Here is a 19,771-nt window from a genome sequence, read left to right on the forward strand (position 1 = left end):
CGAATGCGTACGTGCGCGTTCGCGCCTTTCACACTTGGCGGAGGGCGCGTGCCCTGGAAAATTCCACGCCCGAGCTAGCTCCGCCCTATGCGCCTTCTTTCCAGCCTCCGGCTCTTCACAGTTTCCTTCCCAGCTGCCTTTGCGTGAGCAAAATGGCAGCCCCCTTGCCGCGGAGTTTGTCTTGCTTATCCAGGGCTGTAGGATGGTGGTCTCGGCAGGTGGGTAGGGGTGGGGTGGCTGGAAGTCTGGGGGCTGGAGGAGGACAGAGTAGAGGGAAATACTCATTTTACGGTTGTCCTTGGTGAACTTGGGCGATACAGATCGTGCCTAGGTAGGGAGCAGTTGAGGTAGGCGAGACACAGTTATTGTATAGCTATGTGGCTGAGTGGGGAGAGCCTTGGTAGGGCTATCAGGGCGGGCAAGTTCTCGGGGATTAAGTTTCTCCGGTTTGCCCTGGATCTCATTGGCGTACGGGTGTTAAATGGGAAAGAAGTAATGGTTTGGAAGATGGTCTCGCTTCCCGTTGATTTTTTATAAATGTTCTAAATTGGTCAGTAGCTGTAAAGGAGGGAGAATCGTTCCTGCCTGAACAAACTTCATGGTCAGCGAGAGATCTGGCCTTTAAGGAGCTTATTGGTTAATTGGAAACTAGAACGACAAAATAAAGTTTACGTTGAGGCTCCCAATAGAATGAGCACAATGTAATCTGAGTAAATGTAGAGATTTCTGAGTTAAGGTAGAGCAGAAGAAAAGAGAGTACTGGGTTGGTGTTTAAGTTCCCCATAGACTGAGCGTTGTTTCATCAGTCTGATCAACCTTGCTTTTATCAACTTTCATCAACTCTGCATTCTTGAGTTGGCATAGCCCTGTAGTATGAAAAGTACTAAAATAAAGCCTTTAGTAAAGATTGAGTGGTATTAGTATTAGGAAAAGTTGCTAACTGGCTTTTAGTAAGAGACAGCTATAATTGTTAAGATAGAAGCATTTCCCCGTTATGTGTGGCTTTATAATTGTTCCTAAGTCATTCTTTGGTTGTGCCCTTTCTATCTTTGCTTACAGTTTGTATAAGATTTTTTCCCAGGTTACCTAACCTTTTTCTGCTATCCTCCAGCCAATCCTAATGACTCAGTCCACAGCAGTAGTTCCAGTGAGAACTAAAAAACGTTTCACACCCCCTATTTATCAACCCAAATACAAAACAGAAAAAGAGTTCACAGAATATGCCCGGAAAGCAGGACTGGTGATTCCTCAAGAAAGTTTGGAACGTCCCATACATCTGGCCTGTACAGGTAAAGCCCTAACCCAGTCCCCTTCTGTCAAAGGTCTTCTTGAAAAGTGGAATGATTTGGACTGTGAATGATAGCATTTAATTAACCCCCAAATCAGTTCAGCTTCAATAATTTGTATACATTATGTTTCATGAGGTCATCTTTGATCTTGTTTTCACAATATTCCTAGAAGACCAGAGTAAAGTTTCTCCCTTTTGTACAAGAAGCAGCTAAGACTCTTTTGAAGACTAACATTATCTTACTCTACTTTTTCTAATCCTGCATGATTTCTTCTGCATGGAAAAGTCTGTTCATAATCTATTTTGTATCCAGGAGCCCTCCCAATTTTTTATGACCTCAAGATGACTTTTTCTCAATCTTGCAATGCTTTCTTAGTTTTCTCCTTCTCTCTTTACAGCTAGTATCTTTGATGCCTATGTTCCTCCTGAGGGTGATGCCCGAGTGTCATCTCTTTCTAAGGAAGGACTGGCACAGAGGACTGAGCGATTGAAGAAGAATGTGGCATCACAATTGTCGTAGGTATCTGAGACAGCTGGGAGTTAATATTAAAATAAAAATTTCTTGTTGCTACTTAATCCAGAGAGGCCATCTTGGATTAATTGTGTATAACTCCTTTGATAACTTGACAGTATATTCTTTCCCTGAAATAGACTTAATGGATAATAGTATGGACATTCTGAATCTTAGCATCTCAGCCTTGACTTGTCATTTTTGTCACGTCATTTAGGAAGTTGACATTGAAGTTTGTAGGACACTTTTTTGATCACATATTTAACAATTTAAAGTAGTAATAAGAGAGAGCATATTTATAAGAGAAATACCTGAGATTTTAAGAGAGTAAGAAAAACCAAAAAGGCTTAAGAAGACAGACCTGTTCTAGGGAGCTAACTGCGCTTTAGTTAAGGAGCAGAAGCCAAAACTGTCTTCTTAAAGAGATTTTCAATATCTGTCACTCTGGCTCTGACTATATCTAAATTATAGGCTCTTTAAGGTCATATATAGATTTCTATGTGTAAGTGCAAGTGTATTAAGTTAGTGTCAACTCTTCATGTGGCTACAGCATTCCTCTAAATACAGATCTTATCATATCAACACCTCTGCCTCAGACTCCCTGTGGCTCCTTATTATCTGAAGAATAAAATATAGATTTCTTCAGTGGTATTCAGGGCTTTTTAAAAAATAATTTGCCTCTTACCTTTCTCTCCACCATTGTCTATTTCATTTTTCTCATCCTAAACTTTAACATTTCCAAACTAATTGCTAGTTCCTTGACAACTGCTGTGCTGCGTCTCTTTGCACATCCTTTCCTTTGTCTGAAAAATGTCTTTTTTCCTCAGGCATTGTGTCTGCTGTTTTTTGTTTTTTTAAATATTTATTTATTTTTGGCTGTAATGGCTTCTCTTGTTGTGGAGCACGGCCCTACACCCCACACTACATGTGGGCTTCAGTAGTTGCTGTATGTGGGCTCAATAGTTATGGCTGCTGGGCTCCATAGCACCGTAGCTGTGGCACAGGGGCCTAGTTGCCCTCAACATGTTGGATCTTCCCAGTCAGGAATTAAAATGGTGTCCCTTGCATTGCAAGGCAGATTCTTAACCACTGGACCACCAGGAAAGCCCTGCTTTTTTTTTTAATAATATACCCCCAGTTCTTCCCTCTCCTCTCCCTTCCCCCTTGGCAACCACAAGTCTGTTCTCTTTGTTTCTTTGTTGTTGTTCAACTGCTAAGTTGTGTCCAATTCTTTGTGTCCCCATGAACTTCAGGACACCAGGCTTCCAGGTCCTTCACTATCTCCCGGAGTTTGCTCATGTCCTTTGGGTCAGAGATGCCATCCAACCATCTCATCCTCTATCGCCCCCTTTTCCTGCTCTCAATCTTTTTGAGCAGCAGGGTCTTTTCCAGTGAGTCAGCTCTTTGCATGAGGTGGCCAGAGTATTGGAGTTTCAGCTTCAGCATCAGTCCTTCCAGTGAATTTTCAGGGTTGATTTCCTTTAGAATTGACTGGTTTGATTTCCTTGCTGTCCAGGGGATTCTCAAGAGTCTTGTCCACAATCAAAAGCACCAATTCTTCAGTGCTCAACCTTCTTTATGGTCCACCTGTCACATCCATACTTGACTACTGGAAAAACCATAGCTTTGATTATGTTTGTGTTTTATAGATGTTTCTTTCTGCCCTTTTTTTTTTTGGCTGCACCACTCAGCATATGGGATCTTAGTATACCGACCAGAGGGATCAAACCTGCACTTCCTGCAGTGGAAACTCAGGGTCTTAACCACTGGACATCCCTGTGTTGTATTTTAGACTCCACATATAAGTGATATTATATGGTATTTGTTTTTCTCTTTCTGACTTACTTTGTTAAGTATGATAATCTCTAGGTCTGCTTTTAATTTCTGTGTCTGCTTTTAAGCCTTCCCTGACTTTTTTTGGAGTTGCCTTTGTTATAATTATAACTGTATGCTTATTTTTACTGTCTCTGGTAACTCTATATTCTGTTGCTCTCCTCTCATGTATTTCTCTCCTGGCTTGTGAACTCTTTGGTGGAAGAGTTCATGATGTTGATGAATACAACACTTATTGTCTAGGGGAGGAGAACAGTTACTGATTGTACACACATAATTACAGATAGAATAAAGTATGAGTGCTCTGAAAACACAGGACGGGGAAAGATAACTTTCCCCGTCTGGAAGTTCAGAGTAGGCTTCTCTAAGAAAATGACATTTAAAGCTGGGATCTAAAGGGTTGCTTGGAGTTAGCTGAGTAGAGAAATGTGGTGAGAAATAGCATTCCAGGGAAACAAAACAAGGCTTTGAGGTGAAAAGAGTGTAAAGAAGTTGATTTTGTCAAATGCTTTTTCTCTGATCATTGACGATAATGTGATATTTGTCCTTTATTGTATTGATATGGTATATTACATTAATTGATTTTTTAGTGTTAAGCCAACCCTGCATTCCTGGGATAAATTCCTCTAGGTTATGGTGTCCCTCATCCTCTTAATACATTTTTGGTAACACTGATTAGATCAGAATTCCCTGTTTACATTATTATAACTATGAAAATGCTGTTGACAGCTGAGTCATGCAGTACATTATTATTACATTTCCTTTCCTGCATAATAATTTTTTATTTTCCTGGCATTAAGTGTCTTTTTTTTCTCATTTCCTTATAGAACCCCTGGTTGTGTTAATTTTCTCTTACTGTGTAGAAAACATTATTTTATCAACCTCATCATAAAGAAGAAAGCCCTTCTGGAGCCTTCTTACCTTTTTCAGTCTGGATTGGTCTCTCTTCAGGCTCACTGTACATTGTGGGATCTACTTTTATCATCATCCTGCTAAGCCATTTGCCTTGCTCTTATATATATTCCCTGTTTCCTGGATTTTATGTCTTTCTCCTTCATGGTACATTCAGTTGTTTTGGTGGTACACATTTCCTCGCAGCTTCCTGAGAAAGAGTGGAAGGTAAATAAGTGAAATGTTGCAAGGCTAAGAAAAAGTCTTTCTTTTAGTCTCCCACTTCATTTATAATTTGCCCATAGGCTTCCCTGGTGGTCTAGTTGTTAAGACTTCACGCTTCCCCTGCAGAGGGCACAAGTTCAATCCCTGGTTGGAGAACTAAGAACCTGTCATGCTGTGCAGTGTGGCCAAAAAAAATAATTTGCCCAGATATAGAATTCTGGACTGGGAGTCATTTTTTTCTCCATCAAAAATACTCCTCCATTGTCTTTCTAATCTTTCTAACTTCTGATGTTGCTAGTTAGAAGCCCAATGTCTTTCTGACTCTTGAACCTCTGTATGAAACCTGTTTTTTCTTCCTTAGTGCTTATAGGATATTTTCTTTGATGTCAAAATTCCAGAAATTCACTATGAGAAGCTTTGGTTTTTCTTTAGAATTAAGTTAGAAGGCTGAATTTATAGGACTTGGCACATTCAAAAAACAATTACTGAATAAATGAACAGACATTAATGGAGGTAAAGTAAGCTGTTAAGTTATGGAAATTGAATGACATCTTCTTTAAAATGATTCTCATGCTTAATTTTACAGAATCCGGAGGATAAAAGAAAGTGATCCTAATTTTAAAGTAAAGGACTTCCCTGAAAAAGCCCAGGATATCTTCATTGAAGCTCATCTGTGTCTAAACAAGTATGTGAACTCCCTGTCTTATACCCACTATGTTCTCAGCAGCTATTATTCTAGGTGTGTTTTTTTTCCTTCAGGTGAGAATTCTAGAGTGAGAGACCTTCCTCTTTGGGAAATAATTGGAGCCTGGAGCTATCCTTGACTTCTCTCACTGCGTCTGGGAATTTTCACCATTTGGTCTGGCTCAGCTCCACTGGCAAATGTTAGGACTCTGCTTAATGGCAGCTGTTTTCACCCCACCTGATCCCTAACTCATCCTGATCCTTTCTTTGTGTCTTTTAGTCACTAAATCGTGTCCAACCCTTTGTAACCCCATGGACTCTAGCCCGCCAGGCTTCCGTGTGTTATACTATCTCTTGAAGTTTGGTCAGATTCATGTCCATTGAGTCAATAATGCTATCTAACCATCTCATCCTCTGTTGTCCTCTTCTCCTTTTGCCTTCAATCTTCCCCAATATCAGGGTCCTTTCCAATGAGTTGGCTCTTATCATCAGGTGGCCAACATATTGGAGCTTCAGCATCAGACCTTCCAATGTCTAATTGATCAGACCTTCCAGTCTCTGATTACTCAAGATTGATTTTCTGTAGAATTGACAGCTTTGGTGTCCTTGCAGTCTAGGGGACTCTCAAAAGTCTTTTCCAGCATCACAATTTGAAAGCATCAGTTCTTCAGCACTCACCCTTCTTTATGGTCCAACTCTCACATCCATGCCTGACTACTGGAGAAACCATAGCTTTGACTCCATGTACCTTTGTCAGAAAAGTGATGTCTCTGCTTTTTAATACGCTGTCTAGATTTGTCATAACTTTCCTTCCAAGGAGCAAACATCTTTTAATTTCATGGCTACAGTCACTATCTGCAGTGATTTTGGAGCCCAAGAAAGTAAAATCTGTCACTGCTTCCACTTTTTCCCCTTCCGTTTGCCATGAAGCTATGGGACTGGATGCCATAATCTTCGTTTTTTGGATGTTGAGTTTTAAGTCAGCTTTTTCACTCTCCTCTTTCATCCTCATCAAGTGGCTCTTTAGTTCCTCTTCACTTTCGGCCATTAGAGTGGTATCATTTGCATATCTGAGGTTGTTGATATTTATCCCAGCAGTCTTGATTCCAGCTTGTGATTCATCCAGCCCAGCATTTCACATGATGTACTCTGCATGCTGCTGCTGCTAAGTCGCTTCAGTCGTGTCCAACTCTGTGCAACCCCATAGACAGCAGCCCACCAACCTCTGCCGCCCCTGGGATTCTCCAGGCAAGAACACTGGAGTGGGTTGCCATTTCCTTCTCCAATGCATGAAAGTGAAAAGTGAAAGTGAAGTCGCTCAGTTGTGTCTGACTCCTAGCGACCCCGTGGACTGCAGCCTACCAGGCTCCTCCATCCATGGGATTTCCCAGACAAGAGTACTGGAGTGGGTTGCCATTGCCTTCTCCAGTATTCTGCATAGAAGTACATAAATAAGCAAGGTGACAATATACAGCCTTCAGTTCAGTTCAGTCGCTCAGTTGTGTCCGACCCCGTGAATCGCAGTACGCCAGGCCTCCCTGTCCATCACCAGCTCCCGGAGTTCATTCAAACTCACGTCTATCAAGTCGGTGATGCCATCCAGCCATCTCATCCTCTGTCGTCCCCTTTACCTCCTGCCCCCAATCCCTCCCAGCATCAGAGTCTTCCAGTGAGTCAACTCTTCACATCAGGTGGCCAAAGTACTGGAGTTTCAGCTTTAGCATCATCCCCTCCAAAGAACACCCAGGGCTGATCTCCTTTAGAATGGACTTACTGTATTCCTTTTCTAGTTTTGAACCAGTCGGTTATTTCATGTCCAGTCTGTTTCTTCTTGACCTGCATGCAAGTTTCTCAGGAGACAGGTAAGGTGGTCTGCTATTCCCACCTCTGAGTTTTCCAGTTTGTTGGGATCCACACAGTCAAAGGTTTAGCTTAGTCAATCAAGGAGAAGTAGATGTTTTTCTGGAATTCCCTTGCTCTCTCTATAATACAGCAAATGCTGGCAATTTGATCTCTGTTTCCTCTGCTTTTTCTAAACCCAGCTTGTACATCTGTAAGTTCTCAGTTCACATATTGCTGAAGCCTAGCTTGAAGACTTTGAGCATAACCTTACTAGCATGTGAAATGAGCGCAATTGTTTGATAGCTTGAACATTCTTTGGCATTGCCCTTCTTTGGGATTGGAAAGGAAACTGATCTTTTCCAGTCCTGTGGCCGCTACTGAGTTTTCCAAATTGCTGACGTATTGAGTGCAGCGCTTGAACAGCATCATCTTTTAGGATTTGAAATAGCTCAGCTGGAATTCCATCACCTCCACTAGCTTTGCAATACTGAAATCAGATTGACCATATTCTTTGTAGCTGAAGATGGAGGAGCTCAATACAGTCAGCAAAAACAAGATCTGGAGCTGACTGTGGCTCAGATAATGAGCTCCATATTGCAAAATTCAGGCTTAAATTGAAGAAAGTAGGGAAAACCACTAGGTCACTCAGGTATGACCTAAATCGATCCCTTATGAATTATAGAGTGGAGGTGACAAATAGATTCAAAGGATTAGATCTGGTAGACACAGTGCCTGAAGAACTATGGGCGGAGATTCATAACATTGTACAGGAGGCGGTGATCAAGACCATCCCCAGGAAAAAGAAATTCATGAAGGCAAAGTGGTCGTCTGAGGAGGCATTACAAATAGCTGAGGAAAGAAGAGGAGTGAAAGGCAAGCGAGAAAGGGAAAGATATACCCAACTGAATACAGAGTTAAAGAGAATAGCAAGGAGGTAAGAAGGCCTTTTTAAATGAATAATGCAAAGAGAGGAAAGCAACAGAATGGGAAAGACTAGAGATCTTTTCAAGAAAATTGGAGATATCAAGGGGACATTTCATGCAAGTATGGGCACAATAAAGAATAGGAATCATATGGACCTAACAGAAGCAGAAGAGATTAAGGACAGGTGGCAATAATAGAAGAACTATATTTTAAAAAGTTAATGATCGGGGGTGGGGCCGCGAGTGGCATGGAGGAGGCGGAGGCCGTGGTGCTCCGGGCCGAGATGTGCGGGCCCGAGTGGGGCTTGAACGGGGCCCGCCCGGGGTTCCTTGAGATATTGCTGCAGGCATGGGTTGTCCAGGACAGTGGTGACCCCCCAACATACGACATGGACAACTGGAAGCCCAGCTCTCTCATCAAGCCCTTTGGGGCGTGAGAAAAGCGGAGCTGGTATCTTACCTGGAAGTATAAACTGACCACCCAGTGGGCCCTGGAGGTTCTGTCAGGAGCCGTGCTTTTCATACTGGTGACCGTCATCGTCAACATCAAGTTGATCCTGGACACACGACACGCTATCAGCGAGGCCAGTGAAGACCTGGAGCCAGAACAAGACTATGATGAGGCCCTGGGCCGACTGGAGCCTCCAAGGCGCAGAGGCAGTGGTCCCCGACGTGTCCTGGACGTGGAGGTATACTCAAGCCGCGGCAAAGTGTATGTGCCAGTGGACGGCACCACGGTGCTGGAGGGTGAGGCCCAGGAGCAGGGCCGGGGCAGCCAAGTCATCGTCCTCAACCAGGCCACGGGCCATGGATGGCAGAGCGAGTGTCTGAGACCTATTCACCTCATGAGGATGAGGCTGTGGTGCTGTTCCTCAACATGGCGGCAGCTGGCCGAGTGCTCATGTGCACCGTCAAGCACGAGGGCTCCTTCCTCCTCAGGGACACCGCCAGGGCTCTGCTGAGGAACCTAGGCAGCCAGGCTGGCCCTGCCCTGGCCTAGAGGGACACCAGGGCCTTCGTGGGACAAAGAGGAGGTCCTTTGCTCGCGGAGAAACATTATAAGTCACCTGCCCTCTCCTCCTGGGGGGATCCAGTTCTGCTGAAGACAGATGTGCTGCTGAGCTCAGCTGAAGAGGCAGAGTGCCACTGGGCAGACACAGAGCTGAACCGTCGCCGCTGCTACTGCAGCAAAGTTGAGGGCTACGGGAGCGTGTGCAGCTGCAAGGACCCCACACCCATCGAGTTCAGCCCTGACCCACTCCCAGACAACAAGGTCCTTGATGTGCCTGTGGCTGTCATTGCGGGGAACCGGCCCAATTACCTGTACAGGATGCTGCGCTCTCTACTCTCAGCCCAGGGGGTGTCTCCCCAGATGATAAGTTTTCATTGATGGCTACTGTAAGGAGCTGATGGAGGTCGTGGCGCTGCTTGGTCTGAGGAGCATCCAGCACACTCCCATCAGCATCAAGAACGCCCGTGTGCCTCAGCACTACAAGGCCAGCCTCACTGCCACTTTCAACCTGTTTCCGGAAGCCAAGTTTGCTGTGGTTCTGGGAGAGGACCTGGATATTGCTGTGGATCCTTTCAGTTACCTGAGCCAATCCGTCCACCTGCTGGAGGAGGACGACAGCTTGTACTGTATCTCTGCCTGGAATGACCAGGGCTGTGAACACACGGCGGAGGACCCAGCAGTGCTGTACCGTGTGGAGACCATGCCTGGGCTGGGCTGGGTACTCAGGAAGTTCTTGTACAAGGAAGAATTTGAGCCCAAGTGGCCCACACCAGAAAAGCTCTGGGACTGGGACATGTTTATGCGGATGCCAGAACAACGCCGAGGCCGAGAGTGCATTATCCCTGACGTGTCCTGATCCTACCGCTTTGGCATCATTGGCCTCAACATGAATGGCTACTTCCATGAGGCCTACTTCAAGAAGCACAAGTTCAGCATGGTTCCAGGTGTCCAGCTCAGGAACGTGGACGGTCTAAAGAAGGACACTTATGAAGTAGAAGTTCACAGGCTTCTCAGTGAAGCGGAGGTTCTGGACCACAGCAAGAACCCTTGTGAAGACTCTTTCCTGCCAGACACAGAGGGCCACACCTACATGGCATTTATCCGGATGGAGAAGGACAATGACTTCACCACCTGGACTCAGCTTGCCAAGTGTCTCCGAATCTGGGACCTGGATGTGTGTGACAACCACCGGGGCCTGTGGAGACTGTTTCAGAAGAAGAACCACTTCCTGGTGGTGGGGGTCCCAGCCTCCCCATACTCAATGAGGAAGCTACCATCAATCACCCCAATTTTCTTGGAGTCACCCACAAAGGAGGAGGGAGGCCCGGGAGCTGCAGAACAGACATGAGACCTCCTCCAGGAACCTGCAGGGCTGCGTACTGTGTAGCCCCAGGCAGGCTAGCCCTTTATCCAATCCTGTAGGATTTTGTAGACACTGGCAGGGGCTGGGTCTGGTTTTTTTAACATGAAACTTAATTACTAACTCCCAGGGGAGGGTTCCTCTGCTCCAACACCCCTGTTCCTGAGTTGGAGGTCTATTTATTTACTTTCTTGTTGGGAAAGGGCAGGAGAGTACCTGGGAATCACTGGGATCCCTGGGCAGCCCATTCTGCCCTTTGCATACTCCCTCCTCCCAGGCCTGACTGAGAATCTAAGGTATTTATTGACTGTCCTGAGGGTCTTGGAAACAGCTGAAGCCTGGAGGGCCTTGATTCTTTGTTTTTTTTTTTTTTGGACTGGGGTGCTGCCCTGAGGGTGGGGCAGGCTCTTACTCAGGAAACTGCTGTGCCCAACCCATGGACAGGCCCACCTGGGGCCCACATGCTGATGCAGACTCACTCAGAGACCCTCAGACACTGAACCAGGCCTCTTCTCAGCCTCCTCTTTGTCCAGATTTCCAAAGCTGGATAAGGTGGTCATTGATTAAAAAAGGAGAAAAGCTCAAAAAAAAAAAAAAAAGTTAATGATCGAGATAACCATGAGTGTGGTCACTCAGAGCCAGATATCCTGGAATGTGAAGTCAAGTGGGCCTTAGGAAGCATTACTTCAAACAAAGCTAATGGAGGTGATGAAATTCCAGCTGAGCTATTTAAAATCTTAAAAGATGATGCTGTTCAAGTCTTGACTCAATATGTGAAGCAATTTGGACAACTCAGCAGTGGCCACAGTTGGGTTGCTATTTTGTTATTGGGTTGCAGGAGCTCTTTATGTGTTCTGAATAGTAATCCCATGTCAGATATATGCTTTATAAATATTTTCTCCCATTTCATGGATTTTTACTTTCTTGGTAGTGTACTTTGAAATAAGAACATTTTAATTTTTGTTAAGTCCAAGTTACATGTGTTTTCTTTTGTTGTCTGAGTTTTTACTGTCAAATCTACAAATCATTGCCAAATTCAGTGTCATGGAATTTTTCCCTAATGTTTTCTTCTAAGAGTTTTATAGATTTGGTTCTCACATTTTGGTCTTTGATCCCTTTTGAGTATGCTGTAATGTAAGCATCTGACTTCATTTTTTTTTTTTTTAATAATATCACCTATGTATTTATTTGTTAATTTTGGCTGTGTGTGCTGGATCTTTTGTCGCTGTGCTCAGACTTTCTCTAGTTGCACCCAGCCAGGGCTACTCTTTGTTTTGGTGCGTGAGCCTCTCGTTGCAGTGGTGTCTTCTGTTGCAGAGCGAGGGCACTAGGCACACTGGCTTCAGTAGCTGGGGCTTGAGGGCTGTAGAGAATGGGCTCAGTCGTGGCACACAAGGTTCATTGGTCCCAGGCGTGTGGGATCTTCTGGAACCAGGGACTGAACCAGTGTTCCCTGAATTGGCAGGCGGATTCTTAACCACTGGACCACTAGGGAAGTCCCAGTGGTATAACTTTCTGATTCTCTTCTTTCCTTTTCTATAGATTTTTTAAAACTTATTTTCTTAATGGTTACTTTGGGGATTAGAATTAGTATCTTAACCGTCTAGTTTGGATAATATCAAAGTTTCAATAGTGTACAAGCAGTCTGCTCCTTCCCCTTTGCATTGTTACTGCCGCTGATTATATGTTTATACACTATGTGCCCATAACATAGATTTGTAACCAATGTTTTATGCATGTGCCTTTTAAATCAAATAGGAAAAAAATGAGGAGTTACAGATCAGAAGGACAGGAATACTGGCCTTTATGTTTACCTATATAGTAACCTGTACCAGTGCTGATTGTTTCTTATTGCTTTAAGTTACTGTCCAGTGTCCTTTCATTTAGGTCTGAAAAACGCCTTTAGTATATCTAATAGGACAGATCTCCTGGTAATAAACCCTCCCAATTTTTGTTTATCTGAAAATATCTACAATTCTCCTTCATTCTTTTTTCTTTCTCTTTTTTTTTTTTTCTTTTGCCATACCTCATGGCATGTGGAACTTCCCCGACCAGCGATTTAACCCATGTCCCCTGAAATGGAAGTGCATTAACCACTGAGCCACCAGGGAAGCCCTCTCCTTCATTTTTAAAAGATAGTGTTTCTATCTATAAAATTCGTAGTTGACAGATTTTCTTTTAGGCCTTTAAATACATCATCCCACTGCCTTTTGGCCTCCATAGTTTCTGATAAGAAACCAACTGTAACCTTTGTAAGGTCCCTGGTATGTGACAAATTAATTCTCTTCTGTTGCTTTTAAGATTTTCTCTTTGTCTCTTGGTTTTGACACTTGGACTGTACTGTGTCTCAGTGTGGATTTCTTTGAGTTCATTCTGCTTGGAGTTTGTGGAGTTTCTTGGATATGAACATTCATTTCTTTTACCAGATTTGAAATGTTTTCAGCCATCCTTTCTATTTTTTCTTTTTTTGGCTATACTATGCGTTATGCAGGAACTTCCCCGGCCAGGTATTGAACCTGTGTCCCCTGCAGTGGAAGCACAGACTCTTAACCACTGGACCCTTAGAGAAGCTCCTTCAGCCGTTATTTCTTCAAATGTTTTTTTTGCCTCCTCTCTTCTCCTTCTGGGACTCCTGATATGTGTGTTCATGCACTTGACGGTGTCCTACAGGTACCTCAGGCTCTACTCATTTTTCTTCATTGTTTTCTTCTTTTTGCTTCTTAGATTGGATACTTTCAATAGTTTTATCCGCAAGTTATGGGTAAAGAATCCGCCTGCAATGCAGGAGACCTGGGTTCGATCCCTGGGTTGGGAAGATCCCCTGGATAAGGGAAAGACTACCCACTCCGGTATTCTGACCTAGAGAATTCCATGGACTGTATAGTCCATGGGGACGCAAAGAGAGGGAAACAACTGAGCAACTTTCACTTGCTCCTTAGATTGGATGCTTTCAATAGTTTTATCCTCGAGGTAACTGATCCCGTGTTTCTTCCTGCTCAGATTTGCTGTTCAGCCCCTGTAGTGAATTTTTTTTAAGTCTTTATTGGATTTGTTACCTTATTGCTAGCTTTTTTTTTTTTTTAATGTGTTGGCTTTTTGGTCAGGAGATATGTGGGATCTTAGCTCCCCAACCAGGAATTGAACCTGCACCCCCTGCTCTGGAAGGTGAAATCTTAACCACTGTACTGCCAGGGAAGTCCCTAACCCCCGTAGTGAATTTTTAATTTCTTTCACTGTATTTTGCAGTTCTAGAATTTGTTTGGTTCATTTTCATAATTTTTATCTCTTTACTGATTGATGTACTTATTTCGTAGATTGTTTTAGAATTTCCTTTAGTTCTTTTCGCCTGGTTGCCTTTATCTCAGTGAGCATGTAGGACAGTTGATTTAATGTCTTTGGCTAATAATTCTAATGTCTGGGCTTCCTCAGGGATAGCTTCTGTCAAAAATTTTTTTCTGTAAGTGGGCCATAGTTTCATGTTTCTTTGTATACTTTGTAACTTTTTGTTGAGAATTGGACATTCTGAGCATCATTATGTGGTAACTCTGAAAATCAGATTGCTCTGCTCCTCAGAAATTGCTGACTTTGTTGATTAGTGCCGCTGCCATCCATTTGTGACTTTTCCAAACTAATACTGCCAAGTGTGTATTCTTTGTTTCGGGTAGTCATCAGTGAAGTTTCCGTTCCATTACCTCTGCAGTCGGCCAGTGACCTGACAAAGATTTCCTAAATTGTCTGACTGAATAAAAACAAAATAGGTGTTCTTTTCCCTTTATCCCTTTATATCTGTTGATGGGAAAAGCTGCTGCAGCCAGCAGGGCTGAAACCGTGGCATGGTTTGTGCTGGTCTCTCTGCCATCCACCAGATTGACCAGAATGTGCAAACTCAAATTTTGGAGGGGAAGGTCCCTGCTGCCTGCCCAAGTACCAGCCATCCACTCCAGAACACAGACCGCTGTCCCGCAGTCATGGCAGGGCTGAGGGAAAGAGGAGGGGAGGTGGTTTGTACATGTTCTTAAATCCAGGCTCATTGGCTTCTCCCTTCATCAGGCACTCCCCTGGTTGTTATAAGTATCCAGAGTTCTGAGATTTTGCTTTGCTTATTTATCAGTTACTTCAATGAAGGGACCCACCCCTAGTGCTTCCTGGTCTGTTGTTTTGCTTGATGTCTGTGTCTGTTGATTTTGCTAGATTGATTCCAGGTCTGTTTTGTAGTGTTGATGATGGAGTGTGTTTCTTCTGAGGGAATTGCAGACAACCTAAGTTATGAATACGCTCCCAGAGAGGTTTTCTCTGTGTGTTTCTGCCAAATCCTCTAGGGATAGCATTGGCAAGGTATTAGTTTTTATGTTAATTTCTTAGTTTAGGAATTCTTGCATCATAGAGATACTGTAAATTTTGTGTCTACATCTGAGTATAATGTGTACTTAGGGCTTTAATTTTTCAGTTTTCATGGGGTTTTTTGGTTGCTGTTGTTTGTTTTTTAGATTTTTTACCCCTGCTCAGAGCCCTAGACAGAGGGAAGCTTTGTCTCTAGGTTGGTGGGCTGTTTTTCTAGTTTCCTTTTCCTGCGCCTGCCAGACTCTTTTGAGGGTCACAGCTTTATACAGGGATTTCAGTTCCAACTCCCTGTCCTTCCAACATCCTGGGTTTTAGGAAAAGTCAAGCTCTAGCCATCAGATCCTATTTCTGGATCCTTAAATCATCTCTTACCTGGTTGTGGTATCAGGTTATGTTCTTTCCATTCTACTTTTAATTTGCTCTTCCTCTCTGGCACCTATGGACTTAACTTCCTTTCTCGTGTACTAGGCTAGAGATTTAAAAATGTGTGTGTGTCTGTGTTTATTATATTCTGTCCAGCCTTTCTGGATGTTTACAGTGGGAGGGTAAATTTTATTGCAAACTTACTTATAGGATAAGTTCTATTACAAAATACCGAGTCAGCTCATAAAAGGGGGAGTTTATTTCTACTGAAGATTTCTAGGCCAAGATAGTGATGAGGCAGAATTCATTCGGAGGTGCCAGGTGTGGTGGCTGTGGTATCTGTCACCACAACTTGGTGTAGTCTAGTCTAGAGCTACAGTGAGGGGAAATGACTCAGAGTCTTTTTTATTTGGAATAGAAGTGGAAGTGAAACAGAATTAACCTATCACCCACTCTGGCATTAGAGACACAGTTTTTCAAAGAGCAAGACTTTAACCACTTAGGAAGTGTTAAATTGCAGAAGATAGAAAAAAAAAGAAAAGAAAAAAAGCAACAAAAAAAATAAATTGCAGGAGAAAGTCATGAATGTGTATCTGAAAGAAACTGATCTGTGGTCTTAGGTTTACTTGAAGCCTACTTCAGTTAGGAACCCTCCTAAAATCTTACATGTACAGGAGCTTGGGTTTGTTGTTTCATTTTCTTCCTGAATAGAATCAGCATAACTTGGTCACTCTGGCAGCCACAAAGATGGGATGGAGGGACAGTTTGTTTGGAAAGGACCAGAAATGACAAGTTGTTATCTTTTACTTTTTCTAAACCTTAAGCTTTTTATTTTGTATTGGAGTATAGCCATTTAATGGAAGCCGTTGACTTCCTTGGTGGCTCAGACAGTAAAAGCATCTGCCTACAATGCAGGAGACTCGGGTTGGATCCCTGGGTCAGGAAGATCCACTGGAGAAGGAAATGGCAACCTGCTCCAGTACTCTTGCCTGTAAATCCCATGGACGGAGAAGCCTGGTAGGCTACAATCCATGGGGGTCGCAAAGAGTCAGACATGACTGAGCGACTTCGCTTTCTTTCCATAGCTGTTTAACAGTGTTGTAGTGTCAGATGAACAGTGAAGGACTCAGCCATACTGGTTATCTCTTGGCTGGGTTCAAGGATGAAAGTGTAAGAAATAAGGCTAGGCAGTTGGTATTGATGATGTATCCATGGTAAGAGGAGATAAGTTGAGCTTTTGATTGTTGTTTGTGTTGAATCTTGTTCCAGCTTAGAACAGAAATCAGTCCCCATGTCCCAGTGAGGGTCTCTTACCCATCTCAAGGATATCTAGTAATTTCATAGAAATTTCTTTCTGCTCCTGAAATTCAAACACAACTTTGCACTGCTTTTAGAGCTCATGGTTTTCTGAGAAATCATGTTATTCTTCATCTTTGTATTTCTAGGACTTAGTATATTACCTGGCTTATAGTAGGTGTGCAGAAAATATTTGTAAAAATGAAGGGAATGATTTTCCATTTTCAGGGCCATTTTCAACTTTCATATAGTGTATCATAAAAGCAGTAGTCAGTGATACAAATTTCTTTCCTTTTTAGCTCAGACCATGACCGACTTCATACCTTGGTAACCGAAAACTGTTTTCCGGTAGGTTCTCATCTTCCTTAGAATTGTGGGATGCCTGAGTAGACAGATTCTAGATAGCACCTCAGTTTTCTTAAGGATCAGTTTTGAGAGTACAGGAAGTTTAAGGCAAAAGGCCGAAGTTCGTTATGTTTGGCTGCATGGTAATGACTTGGTATGGAGTCTGGTAAAGGCCGTGCAGTTGCAGATAGAGGAGGTCCCTGAGCAAGCAGTACTGAGACTGCAGATCCTGAGGGGAGGGGATGGTCACATTAGGCCAGCCCTGCACATGCCTGGGCCACAATAAAGGACTTAAGCAGTGTGCTTGAGGCTTACACTGTGTGGTAACCAGGGCGCTAGGTACTCTGGGAGACTCCTGACAATGAGGACTTTGTGGTTTAGTTAGAAGTTCAAGAATAAGAATTTCAGTTGCTCCCAGTTCTGCCTCATCTCCCCAGGCACAAGTATAGCTATCCTAGTCTAAGGAGGTTATTAGCCTTTATAAAAGTCTATCAAATTCCTATAAAAACTGCCGAAAGGTAAGAGGAAAAAAACAAATGTGCAGCCAACAGAAATGCACGCAGTAGCGAGCAGATTATGACAGTGTGTGGGAGGGATAACATATTAGGTAAGCTGGCAGTTTGGAATGCGGTCTTCATTGATTTGGAGAAGGGTTCTCCAGGTGGTAATTGGCTCTTGAGTCATGATTTAGAAATGAAAAGAGAGTTGTAAGGTGAGCTGAAGCAATAGCTTAAGCAAAATTTAGAAAAGTGAGAGAAAATAAGCACCACAGCGCATTTGATGGGAAACGTTGCATGTTGACTGTGGCATTGCAGGAAGAGGAAGCATGGAAATAAGCACCCACTTCCCTAAGGGGGCGGGGGGTGCGGGCAGGAATCCAGTTGAACTCTTCTCTGCCCTCAGGACATGGTCTGGGACATCAAATATAAGACTGTCCGCTGGAGCTTCGTAGAGTCTTTAGAGCCACCCCAGGTGGTGCAGGTTCGCTGTTCGAGTCTGGTGACCAAGAGCAACGCGTATGGCCAGGTCACCGTCCGCATGCACACCCGGCAGGTAGAGGCACCAGTCTGCTTTCCTCCCAGCTTTTCTTTACTCTCAGGTTGAGCACCTACCTCTGAGTCCTGGGTATAGCTACCAGGACTGTGAGTTCTAAGGAAAGGCTCGCCATGGTCTTTCTTGGCTTGTCACTGCACCCTTCCCACTGCTGTATGTTAGCTGTGAACACAGGTGTGGGGATATTATTCCCTCCCCTTCCTGGGATCCCTCCTACCTCCTTCCACTCCCTCCACCCTGACCGCCCTCCCCACCCAGTCAAAAACCCTCTAAGAGTAAAGTGTCAGTGGTTGATCAGTTAGTCTGGATTCAGAATTAAACAACTCTGAGGACTAACCAACTTGACGTGCTTTCATCTTTGCAGACTCTGGCCATCTATGACCGGTTTGGCCGGTTGATGTATGGACAGGAAGATGTGCCCAGGGATGTCCTGGAGTATGTTGTCTTTGAAAAGCACCTGGCGAATCCCTATGGCAGCTGGAGAATGCATGGCAAGATTGTTCCCCCATGGGCACCCCCTAAGCAGCCCATCCTTAAGGTAAAGCAGCTCTCACGGTTTAAGGTGTGCTAAGTTGCTTGAGTCTGATGTCCAGCTCTTTGTAACCCCATGTACTGTAGCCCACCAGGATCCTCTGTCCATGGGATTATCCTGGGAAGAATACTGTAGTGGGTTGCCATGTCCTCCTCCAGGGGATTTTCCCCACCCAGGAATTGAACCCCCCGCATCTTCCGTCTCCTGTATTGGCGGACGGGTTCTTTACCACTAGGGCCTCCTGGTTTAAGACGTGGCATCCTCAGCCACTCCTGTTGGGCACCTCCTAGTGGAGAGGGAGGGTGATGCCGCCCCAGGAAGAGGAATTCTTTGCGGATGGGCCTGGAGGCAGGCCTGAATCTCCTGGGTAAACCATGGACTTGGATAATAGATAACTTAGCTTCCTGCTCTTTCAGACGGTGATGATCCCTGGGCCCCAGCTGAAACCTGGGGAAGAGTATGAAGAGCTGCAAAGAGAGGCCCATAAGCCTCAGCTAGCGTGACGGCAAGAATGATTCCTGGGGTGAAGCATGGGTGATGAAGCAGCTGGAAGCTGTGAAGTCTGGGTGTCCGGAAGCTGTGAAGTCACCTGTCTTTCTTCACGCTGTAGAAAGAACTGCCTTTGTTCTCTCTTACCCTGCTTGGGTCTTTTAAGCAGTCTTATCCTCAATAACAACTGCTGCTGGTTGGGCCCTGGTGGGTTGGTTCTGTGCACAGCAATGGCTCTGCTTCTTTTTTTCCATCTTAAATCTAGTTTCTAACTCCAGATGAAAGATGGTATGTTTCAGAGAACGTGATACCAGCTTGCCCAAAGCAAGAACTGTCAGGAGCAAACTGGCAGGACTTTCTAATTACAGGGCAGGGATCAGAGTTGGAAATAAAACACTTATCAAGTATTAGACAAATTGTGGTGGGTTCTCTACATTTCTCCTGGTTCAGGCTGGAAGTGGACAAGTCTTCAGATGGTAGACGTGGAAGTTAACTATGACTGATGACTTATAGGAAATCCAGACTTGAGAAAAATAATTAGTGTTTATAAAAGTGATGTCATTTAAGAGGGTCTCTTCTCATACACTGATTCACTAAATCAGTACCTGTATTTCACAAATGAATGTAAATCCAAAGACATCATTTAGTCCTCAGCTTTTAGATTTTGTTCTTAATTATCGACTGTATCCTGATGTAATCCCAGGAGGCGTTGGTAGAGGCAGGGGCCATGGAAGTGTGGATACATTTGGGAAATTCATCAGTAAGACTTGGTTCCCTGATTTC

The 19,771-nt window shown here is 44.0% G+C and overlaps 1 protein-coding gene and 1 pseudogene across 2 annotated transcripts; both read left to right on the forward strand.

The window, feature by feature from the left end:
• The first annotated feature begins 7 nt into the window (after positions 1-7).
• On the forward strand, positions 8-19,404 carry MRPL45 (mitochondrial ribosomal protein L45). 2 transcript variants are annotated; one of them, XM_061391555.1, is made up of 8 exons: positions 94-218; positions 1,112-1,289; positions 1,687-1,804; positions 5,335-5,433; positions 16,869-16,917; positions 17,818-17,967; positions 18,332-18,505; positions 18,916-19,404. In XM_061391555.1, the coding sequence occupies exons 1-8, from the start codon at positions 153-155 to the stop codon at positions 19,000-19,002; spliced, it is 921 nt and encodes a 306-aa protein (XP_061247539.1). In that variant the 5' UTR covers positions 94-152; the 3' UTR covers positions 19,003-19,404. The 2 variants fall into 2 exon arrangements, with proteins under 2 accessions (XP_061247540.1, XP_061247539.1); XM_061391556.1 differs by lacking the exon at positions 5,335-5,433 and having other exon boundaries at positions 8-218.
• LOC133232308 (protein O-linked-mannose beta-1,2-N-acetylglucosaminyltransferase 1-like) lies at positions 5,442-16,862 on the forward strand (annotated as a pseudogene).
• Positions 19,405-19,771: the final 367 nt, after the last annotated feature.

Source organism: Bos javanicus, chromosome 19, assembly GCF_032452875.1.
Source record: "Bos javanicus breed banteng chromosome 19, ARS-OSU_banteng_1.0, whole genome shotgun sequence".
Lineage (NCBI taxonomy): Eukaryota > Metazoa > Chordata > Mammalia > Artiodactyla > Bovidae > Bos > Bos javanicus.